This window comes from Tiliqua scincoides, chromosome 2, assembly GCF_035046505.1.
Source record: "Tiliqua scincoides isolate rTilSci1 chromosome 2, rTilSci1.hap2, whole genome shotgun sequence".
In the NCBI taxonomy this organism is placed as follows: domain Eukaryota; kingdom Metazoa; phylum Chordata; class Lepidosauria; order Squamata; family Scincidae; genus Tiliqua; species Tiliqua scincoides.
Window position 1 is genome coordinate 192,011,431 of NC_089822.1, and position 11,194 is coordinate 192,022,624.

At 44.0% G+C, this 11,194-nt stretch overlaps 1 protein-coding gene across 1 annotated transcript; it reads right to left on the reverse strand.

Annotated features, from left to right (window-relative positions):
* Nucleotides 1–1,135: 1,135 nt before the first annotated feature.
* On the reverse strand, nt 1,136–1,624 carry CBY3 (chibby family member 3). Its single transcript, XM_066612930.1, has one exon. It carries the CDS (start codon nt 1,622–1,624, stop codon nt 1,136–1,138), a length of 489 nt encoding a protein of 162 aa, XP_066469027.1.
* Nucleotides 1,625–11,194: the final 9,570 nt, after the last annotated feature.

The following is an 11,194-nucleotide window of genomic DNA, read 5'->3' on the forward strand; positions in this document are numbered from 1 at the left end:
GCTAAGTGAGAAAAAAGTGCTTATTTCTGGTCACTTGCTTAATGACATCATTTCCTGCTTTGTGACATCAATTCTGGCCTTCAGCCAGCATCAAGAATGTTATTTGGCCCACTGTATGAAACGGGTTTCACACCCCTACTTTACCAAACCCTACAATACAGTGAAAGGTAGCATGGGATGGATGGGAAGGCATACTATAACACAGTAGGAGAGACATATTTCAGTGATAGCTATGATGTTGTAAACAGTTCATTGGGATAATGTATAACCTGGCAAAAGAAGAATTTTTGGAATTATAGTTGCAGGTTGAGTTTGAGAGGCAGGCTTCTAAAAGACTTTACAGGTGGAAGAAAAAGATTGGTGTTTTTCTAACTTACAGTCCAATGCTGTTTGGCAGAACATGTGTTCCACCAGTGTAAACTGCCTTACAGCAGCTGTAAAAGGCACTCCAGCAGCACACAGACTTTGGTGTTGCAGGAGAACCAGCAGAAATGCCAGAGCCTTCCCACACCAGAGGATCTCAGAGGACCCTCCAAGCTAGGAATGAAGGTGGGAGAGGCAGGATGGTGTGGAGGGAATCCGTAATGGGAGTAGGGGAGGGCAGAACAAAATGTCAGCGAGGACAGGGGGAGGGAGGACTGGGTCGGCAATGGAGGTGGAGGAAGGGCGGATCAACCCTGGGAAGAGGGTGGGTTTGGCATCAGCAGCAGCCACTGAATCCTAGTCCCTATCCTGGTCTTAACCCTGCAGTGCAGGTCCACATGGACCTGTGCCAGCGAATTCACCAGTGCAGATCCAAGTAGACCCCTCCACACTGTGGAGACTTACCCCTGGGTAAGCGAACAGGTTCCAGGTAAGAGAACAGAGGCAACCTCCACAACTGCCAGCCCTGCAGGATGCAGCAGTAGCCATTTTGGTGTCGCAGCATTGGTGGGGGGGGGGGTTAGGATTGGATAGTTATTTCATTTAGGACCATCAGATCAAAATATAAAAGTCATGTGAAATCCAGACGTAAAATGATGAAACAAGACTCAAACCACTATATTCTTCTTTGAGCTTTTATAAGTGCCTTGACACAGGAAGGCAAACTACTTCAGAAATCCAGTTATCTCAGGTCTTCTGTTCAAGGCATTTATTAAGACCGAAGCATCAGCACTTTGTTGGTTTTCTTCATCTTTGGATGCCACGAAGTAGTGTCCATCTTTTTCTCTACTGAGTGTAATCGGGCTGTGGTCTCCGTCAGCATGTCCATCAGCAGCTCCAGCTGAAGCTTCAAGTAATTATTCTCTTCTAGTAGTGCTTTGTTGGCTTTCTTTAGGGTCTTACTGGGCATGAGTGCTTGTTTGTCAGGAGCGGTGAATAACTGTAGCAAGGGCATTGGCTGTGGGACATTTTCACCTTGCCACTCACCATCCTGGAAGATAAACTTTGCTTTGCTTAGCAGAGCACATGGAGGGCCATAATCCATTCCCAGCTCAGCTTGCCGGGTTTTGTAGTCCAACAGGTAGAAAGTGGACAAGGAGGTTTGTTGACGAAGTCTTGGTCTTCTAGGATAGAATCTGCGAGAGAAATGATCAGCCCAGTAATCACGCACCTCCTGCAGAATATGTGCAATAGCTTCCATGACAAGGAGAGCTAGAGATGGAGGATATTAACAAGAGACCTACAGGAGAAAGCTCTGAAACAGAAAGCCAACATGTGCAGTATTACAGAGGAGGTGAAGACATTATATATTACTGAACATATCTAGTCCTATTTTATATATCACTAAACTGACATAAAAATATAAAGTACAAACTGGTTTCCATGCTCTGCCACTTAGAATGGAACTATATTAGACGTGCAGTTCTGCCTTTATCAAAGGTAATGGTACTGAAACACAAACCTGCTACCTTTCCTTTTGGTATCTTTTTATTTGATGAAACAGGTCATGTAGGAATGCAATTACTGCAGAAAAAGCAGGACTCAAAACTTGTTATGGATCATATGGAATCTGCTCAAAATGAAAGACCATATACAGCCTTCCATATAAGATCATGTTAAACCACATAAGACCACTTGGTCTCTGGGAATTGCATGTAAACGTAATGTTTCACATTTGAATTGTTCCATTTCATTCTTTACAAACTAGTTGGTGAACACAAACCCAGTAGGCTTTCAGATATGTGGCCATTCTACCAGAGGGATGGGATTTCAGAACTACTGCCCTAATACGACCATGACCATAGGGGTACATTTTTATATTTGTCCTATAATAATTTAGCTGGCATAGCTTCCCACAAAGAGTTCTGGGAATTGTAGTTTGATAAGGATACTGAGCATTTTCTCTTAGAAATCTCTAGCACCTTCCCACGCAGAAATACTGTTCCCAAGGGATAGGAAATAACCATTAATCCTGTATGAGTCCAAAGCATAGCTATACCACTTTCCTGTGTCCATTGCCTCTCTCTTGAGGAGATGATGAATTTGCAGACAAAGATGGCTAGCTGTTATACCACTGTACCAGTTTTACACTGACAACTTCATTGTCACATCACTAACATCTTTCCATATTTTCTTTTCCTTTCCTTGCTCAAGTATTATTCCAGGGTAAAGCAGTAGGGAATGATGTGAAAATCATTCACAGGCTACCTCAGGGTTAAGCAAAAGGACTGATATAACTTGAACCAAAAGAAAAACCATTTGTTTGATACTCAGATATTCTGCTCACCCAGACAGTACTTTGTTGTCAACTTCTCAGAGTTGGTGCTTCTGCTTCTGCTTCTGCTGAAGCTTCAGATATGAACACATTTGGCTAATGAGCACTGCTTGGTGCTTCTAAGTACATGTGCACACTTGCACATGCTCAAACACTGAAATTTGGCCTGGCATCATGTTGATTGCCTTGTGTCATCATGTACCCAGCAATGTCTCACAATTGCTTTTCCTGTTTTGGCCAACCACATTTTTGTATGCAACAGATAGCTCAACGAATGTAAGCAATAGCTAGCTCAATGCAATAGATAGCTCAAGGGTTGTCAGCAGGAAGGTCAGTGTAGGCCTGATTTGATTAGTGGTACCTGGCAAAGTAGTTTTCTACCTACATGGCATTTGTATTGTGCAAAGTACTTCTGATGCATATCCTAGCCGAAGCCTGATCCCATCCTTTCAAAGATGGTGGTACTAAAGACAGCTGTGATCCCTGACTGCAGAGATTTCAGTGGGGTACAGGAAAGAGAGGATAATTTATAAATTATTTAGAACCTAACTGATTTAGGATCACATGGATTGAAAACAAAACATATGTCATTGTGCTGTATCAGTAATGGACCTGGCACCCTTAGTGCTCCAGGGAGCAGGTCCACCACATGCAACCCCTGATATCATGTAGCCCCCCCCCAAGGGGATACTTACCCTTGCGTAAGGAGCCTCGAAGTACTCCTAAGCTGCTCCTAAGCACTCAAAAGCCTTCTGAGGCTTTTGGCACAATCTTAAAGAGTTCTTTCAGTTTCCCGGCAAGGGCTTTTTGTGGGCTTTGGTGTGCCACATGGGGCTTCACCTTGCCAGCAGAATGGTTCCAACAGGCAGGTAGGAGAGCACGGCGGACAGAGGCTGCAGTGGTGGGGGCACAGCACCTGAGGCTTTCCCCCCCTGCCCCCTAAGCTCACCACTGTGCTGTATCAATCTTTATCCAGGATTTAGAAGGAGGCACTGTACCCTGAACACACAAAGTACTATATGTGCTGCTTGAATGTACAGTTTCACTTCCTGCAAATATTAGAGTTCTGCAGGCCAGAGACCTCTGTGTGTGGCCTCTGACTGTTTGTACTGGCAAACTGCTTGTGTTGGCAAACGTGTATTTACTAGCAAGGGAAAGATTGGGAATAGTGGCATGACAGTTACTAATGGGCCCAATCCTACTGGGGGCCTTACAATAGTGGATCTCACTACCTACTACAATAAGTCCCAGTCTGATGGTGCAAAAGCTCCTCTGCCGATCTGTGGGTCAGGCATGCCAGCATATAGCTGTGCCAGTGGGGTATATGCTGCATCCTGCAGTTGAGGGGCGTAGTCACAGAGGCCTCTTCAAGGTAAGAGAATGTTTGTTAAGAACATAAGAACAGCCCCACTAGATCAGGCCATAGGCCCATCTAGTCCAGCTTCCTGTATTTCACAGCGGCCCACCAAATGCCCCAGGGAGCATACCAGATAACAAGAGACCTGCATCCTGGTGCCCTCCCCTGCATCTGGCATTCTGACATAGCCCATTTCTAAAATCAGGAGGTTGTGCATACACATCATGGCTTGTAACCTGTAATGGATTTTTCCTCCAGAAACTTGTCCAGTCCCCTTTTAAAGGCATCCAGGCCAGATGCCGTCACCACATCTTGTGGCAAGGAGTTCCACAGACCAACCACACGCTGAGTAAAGAAATATTTTCTTTTATCTGTTCTAACTCTCCCAACACTCAATTTTAGTGGATGTCCCCTGGTTCTGGTATTATGTGAGAGTGTAAAGAGCATCTCTCTATCCACTTTATCCTTCCCATGCATAATTTTGTATGTCTCAATCATGTCCCCCCTCAGGCGTCTATTTTCTAGGCTGAAGAGGCCCAAACGCCATAGCCTTTCCTCATAAGGAAGGTGCCCCAGCCCAGTAATCATCTTAGGGTGCAATCCTAACCAACTTTCCAGCACTGAGCTAGTCACAATGGAGCACCAAATTAAGGTAACAAACATGGCCTTATCTTGAGGAGGCCCCCTTGACTGCCTCCCACTGCAGGATGCAGCGCACACCATATTGGCACAACTGTGTCAGTGCTGGATAGTTGGTTAGGATTGCGCCCTTAGTCACTTTGTTTTGGACCTTTTCCATTTCCACTATGTCCTTTTTGTGATGTGGTGACCAGAACTGGATGCAATACTCCAGGTGTGGCCTTACCATAGATTTGTACAATGGCATTATAATATTAGCTGTTTTGTTCTCAATACCTTTTGTTCCCTTACCTCGGGGCTGCATTGCCCTTCCCTCGGTGCTGAAAAGTTGGTTAGGATTGCGCCTATGACTAGTCTTGGTTTTGTTTTTTCTATGCAAGTATATGAGCAAAGGAGGCGCTGGACTAAGGAAAGCATTTGGCCCAAAATTGTAAGGAATAAGGAAATGAAAGTGCATATTTACACAATTCCAGCATTGTGTAAAACAGTAAATGTGACAAAATAAGGTCCAACTAAGTGAAATTATAAGTAACTCAGATTATAAGTTACTGTTCGCAAAATAAATCTATAAACCGGACTCACTTTTGCCTGGCCCACAGGTGTACACATTTCATCCCTACTGCGTATATGCAACATTGGGCATAAATGCTGTAAGGTGATTACAGCCTCAAAGTCATTGCAGAAAAAAATAATGAAATAAGAGGGGGGGAAAGCACAATTAGTCTTGCATACTCGAAGGATCTTTTTTTTCCCCAAATAGCAGTCCCCGTCCCCCCATTAGGGAAATAGTTAAAGCAGGGGGAGAATGGAGCTCTGGAAATTCTCCTACAGCAAGAATGGTGATGTCATCCGCAGGAGTGCTCTTAATATACCTCTTACTATATCTGGAATGTTTTCTTAATTTTAATGTTCAGTGTTTATACATTTGTTTTACTATCGCAGTCCACTCTAATAGCCCAATCCTACTGAGCCTAGCCACGAGCAGAACATGTGTAAAGCAACTGTAAAGAGTGCTTGGGCAGCGCGCAGAGTAGTGTGTTGCAGGAGCACCCGTGGGAAGTCCAGTGTCTTCCCTCCCTCATCCACAGATCTCATATGACCCACTGAGGCAGGTAAGAGAGCAGTGCAGGCAGAACAGGGGTGGGGGAAGGCAGAATGGGGGTGGGGTGGGGGCAAAACTGGGCAGGAAGGGGGAGGAATGGGGCGAGGAGGCTGCAGGAGGGGGTGGATTTGGCAGCGATGTCACATGCTGAATCTTATCCCCTCATCAGCAGCCTCCCCACCCCCTTTCCCTCCTCAGATGTGCACCAATGAAACAGCTAGTGCAGGTTCAAGAAGACCCATTGTTGAGCAGGAAGGGTAGGGGGATTTAAATCTCCTTTCTCCTTTGAAGCCTCACTATCTACCCTCTCCCACTGGATACTGCATGTTCATTTTTGGTGTGGCTTCACCAGCAACACCGGGGGGGGGGGGGGATAGGATTTTGATCTTTATCTTTCTAATTTTTTGTGATTTTGAGGGTAAATTTGTACATTCCCCCTTTAGTTTCCACTTGACAGAGATGGGGTATAGCAGCAGGCCATGTTTGGGTGATACAATCCACAAGGACAAACTACAGCTATTGCACAGAATCTCACGATTGCACCATGTCCTTGATGTATGTTTTGTCTTGCATTTCTAATTTAATCTGAAACAAACTGAGCCAGAAGGACAGGAAGACTCTAGAAACTCTGCAGGGTTACTGTCGATTCTGAAACACCTGTCACATTATTTTTAATAAATGCTTTTATAACAAAGAGTGAATGAATACTAAAAAAAAATACATGATTCTCACAGCAAATTGAGAATAGTAATTTCTAAATGGTGGTCAACACTCCCCAGAGTGTGAGAAACTTCACTCCAATGGGAAATTTGTCAGTGGCTCAGCCACCTGACTATCAGTACTAAAGGCCAAAAGCCTTCATGTGTTACATCAGGAAAACATGCCTTGTCTTAAATCACTATGGGCTAGGGAGAGCTCTAGCCAATTATGAGTACCCTGTCATATCAACCCACATTGTTCATGTGTTTTCCACACATTTGGGAACCCAAATGATAGATTTTTAGTGGGTATAGTTAAATGAATGTATACAGAAGTCTTAGTCAGGAGATTAAATGCAGATATAACAAACTGAGGCCCAAATCCTAACCAATTTTCCAGCACTGGCATAGCTGTGCCAATGGGACCTGTGCTGCATCTTGCAGTTGGGTGGCAGTCACAGAGTCCTCCTTATGGTAAGGGAATGTTTGTTGCCTTACCTCGGAGCTGCATTGCCCTTATGGGTTAGGATTGTGCCCTGAGGGTCTATGTGGACATGTTGGCAGCAGCAAATCTGTGTCTTAGAACATGGGATACTACTGATCAGATATAAAATGCCAGCATTAAGACTTTATCACCACCCAGTCTCTGTTCAGGTTTAGCTTAAGATAAACTAAAATAATAACACAAATGTACTGTTAGCAAGTTGCCCTGACTGTATTTCTTGGCCTGAAAAGAACTGTGCTTTCCCATTCTTTTTACAGAATAGCTGTGCATCCTTAACTCTTGCTGCTGTCCTTCCCATTTCTCCTCTCTTTCTTCCCTCTCTGATCTTGATGTTTTTCCATCAAAGTGGGTATTATTTCACCCAGTCTGACCTAATTCTGCCCTGCAGCTGGCCCCCTTTTGTTATGTATGCAGCTACTATGGCAACCTGTGCAACACATCTGCATCACAAAGAGGTGCTGAATAGGCTCGGTGCCATTACTGCTTTTGGGTTTCACTACAGGCTTTTTTTTTCACATGCTTGTACCAGAGTATTTGTTCACACACTAGGGAATATGCGGATGCTCAGTACATCCTGCTGCATCAAGGAAACTGACTTGCTTTCCTCTGAAATTATAACTCCAGAATCCAGGGCATTATATTAGGATTTCTGTACTGCTAATAGCTGATTAGATCTGACTGATCTAAACTCTGTAAACTGCATGCTTGCTAATTCAGGTATATAACACATGCATTATGCATGCAAAATATTATGGCTCTGCAGGAAACTGATCCACATCTTGCAATTTAAAGCTGAAAGTTGAAAGCTGTATAAGTGGTGTATAAGTACTGCATTGCAATATTCATAATGGGTTAATGGCACTACAGCTCAGTGGTAGTGCCCCTGCTACGCCTGAAGAAGATTCTAGGTTTAAATTCCTGCTATCCCCAAACAAGGTTGGGAAAGACCTCATGTGAAACCACAGAGATCTACTGCCAGTCAGTGGTGGCAACATTGACCAAGATAGCCTGACTTCACAGAAGGGAGCTTCATAAGTAAATGTCACAATATGCAGTGCTGTGCAGTGCAGTGAAGGCCTTAGGAGTGGACCTCAACAGGTGGGAAACCCTGGCCTCTGAGCGGCCCGCTTGGAGGCAGGCTGTGCAGCATGGCCTTTCCCAGTTTGAAGAGACACTTGGTCAACAGTCTGAGGCTAAGAGGCAGGCCCATAGCCAGGGAGACAGACCAGGGACAGACTGCACTTGCTCCCGGTGTGGAAGGGATTGTCACTCCCGAATCGTCCTTTTCAGCCACAGTAGATGCTGTTCCAGAACCACCATTCAGAGCGCAATACCATAGTCTCGAGACTGAAGGTTGCCAACAACATGCAGTGCTGAAAAAAATTCAAGAGGGGTTAAAGTGAAAGTTCTGCCCTGCTCCGCCACATCCTATCCTCTTTGTTGGGCTGAAAATTCTGATAGGAAGATTCTCAAGTCTTCCTTGACTTCCTCAAGTCTTCCTCAAGACTTAAGAAGCCCCATTGCAGGGCCTGGGGCTTTCCTTGGGAGAAGCAGACAAAAGCCCTGTTCCCATGAGGAGACCTCTAGTGGCCTTGGTGGTACCTCTGGATACAGCAATAGCAATTTTGGCAGGTGCCACCAGGGATATGATTGGCCTGTGAGAACCCAATCCTATCCTTTCCCACCCACCCACCCCTGCTGGTGCTGTTGTACCAAAAAGGTGCACACTGTGTCCAGCAGGAGGGGGTGGATTACCTTCTGTAAGCCTCCCGCCCAGCAACAAGGTGTATTGTGGTAACATCAGTACAAATGGGAGAAAAAAGTGATAACGAAATAAAAACACATAACGCCACTTTCTGCACTTCTCATTTTTGTAAAAAACAAAACAACATCCAGAATCTGTGAAAAAATAAAACTGTTTTATTTGATTTTTATTTATTATTTAATGTGGGTGTGTGTGAGTAAAGACTGCTGTGCATTTGCTGACACTAAGGGCACAATCCTAACCAGGTCTACTCAGTAGTAATTCTTATTTTCTTCAATGGGGCTTACTCTCAGGAAAGTGTGGTTAGGATTGCAGCCTATATCACCTACCTAGTGCACTTTTAAAGCTTTTATAATGTATAATGTAAATTTTCAATAAACACACATAGCACAACTTTCTGCATTTCTAACTTTTGAGAACACTGACATTCATAAAAAAATAAAACCACTTCTCGCACTGCTAATCACGAGGAATGATTTTTTGAATAGCTTGTAATCTCTTTGGGGTGATATTGATGTACAGGGCCTCTATTTCCATGGTAGCCAGGATGGTGCTCCCCGGGGAGATAATCAGTTGTTTGTAGTTTTTGCAGATAGTCTGTGGTGTCTTGCAAATATATGGGGGTGCTGATGGCATGTCTGAGACAGCGTCAGTATAGCTCAGTACCCCTACTGCAAAAGTTCCAATGCCTGAAACAAAGAGACACTCCGGTAAGGTTTACTCCATTTGTGCATTTTGGGAAGTAGACAGAATACTCCTGAATGAGGTATATCTCAGTGGAGAGTTGCTCTTGTAAATCTTTAAGAAATTCATCAATTTGTGCTGTTCCTTTGAGAATTTCTTAGTGGGTGGTGTCTAGAATATGATGTGAGAGAGATGGCTGTTGTACTCCTGGACATAATCCAGCTTGTTAATCATGACAGCTATTCCTCCTTTGTCATTCCCTTTTATTATGATGTCAGAAATGTTTCTGAGGCTGTGGATGGTATCACATTCTGCACAGGGGAGGTTATGCGGCAGGTGACAACGTTGTTTACTGATTGCTGCAGCCAGAGCATGCCTACAAAAAAACCTGTATGTAAAAATCAATTCCCATGATTCAACTATCCAGGGGGCTTCATGAAAAATTCTTGTTTTTATGGCATTAAGATCATGGTTATGTGCTTGTGTGCTATACAGTGGTGTGCTGGTACATGGGCCAGCACTGTTGTAGAAGCATTTCTTGAATCACAGGCTGTGGAAATAAATCTCCAGGACACCACAGAACTGCAGCATTCATGTGGATTTGGTGAGAAAAGAAAGTCTCTATGAAAGGACAAACTCTGCCTTCCTGAAAGTATGCATGATAGATTAACAGGATTCCTGGTCAAGGTAAAGCTATGGTATGGTATGGTATGGTATGGTATGGTATGGTAAAGCCAAAGCTATGGTCAAGGTAAAGCTTGGGGGTATCTTTATTTTCCTTCAGAGAAGCAACATGTTTGAAATATATGGCTTGTCTTGTTTTGGACAAATCATGTCAAGTGCAAGAATGGGTGCACGGTTAGTTCTTTGTGTGGGATTCCAGGTCTGAGAGCTCCTTCTAAATCTTCTGCTTGCTGCACACAGGATACTGATGAGATGGTTCAGCAGTTTCACAGGGAACATATAGCACATGTTATAGAGTCCATAGAGTCACAATAATGCAGCAGGGGATTTTGTGGCGATGATTCTGATGATCAAGAATCAGAGACTGATTGGCTGAGCTGTGCTGTTGTCACTTAGCAGGCAGAAGTATCTGAGGCTGCCTTTGACTTGGAGAAGGCAGCAGTCCGAAGGAAACAGGGGAGCCTTCGCATGGAAAATTGGCACAGAGTGCATTCCAGACCAACAAGGCAAAAGGAGAAGATCAGGAGCAGAGTTTGACAAGCAGAGTCTTTTCCAAACTAGAAAAGAGAATTGGCAGAAATGATGGGAGCATATGGCTAAGAGCTGGGGAAGGATCAAGGTCACATGTGGACTTAAAATAGTCTTATCTTTCACAGCAGGCCTCTAATATTTGTGAGCCTAGTGATCTGGAAGCAGGCTGCAGAAAAGAAAACATTTGAAAGAAATAATATGCTGGGGAAAAATTGAAGAGATTAATTAGAACATGTGTCAGAGGAAAATGCTGGCTTATACCTGTTTGGTTCTAAATTAGCCCTGACATCTCACAGTTGGAATCTGTTGGTCAGGCTGCACATGTGAATAAATTTATCAGATAGTTCATGTTATAGATTTCTATATACCAAATAAATGTTTAAAGCTTTCAATAAACCAAGGCATATCAGGGAGTACCATCCTTGACCTGCACGTTCTGTATAGACCTAATCCTACTTCTGATAAGATACAGGCTGCAATGCTGTGTTATAGAGTACCTACTGCTAAGAAAAAGGTCAGAGTTCCCCTCCC

What these genes read in the sequence shown, in the direction of transcription:
- CBY3 (XM_066612930.1), bottom strand. Translation starts at nt 1,624, where the DNA reads ATGGAAGCTATTGCACATATTCTGCAGGAGGTGCGTGATTACTGGGCT.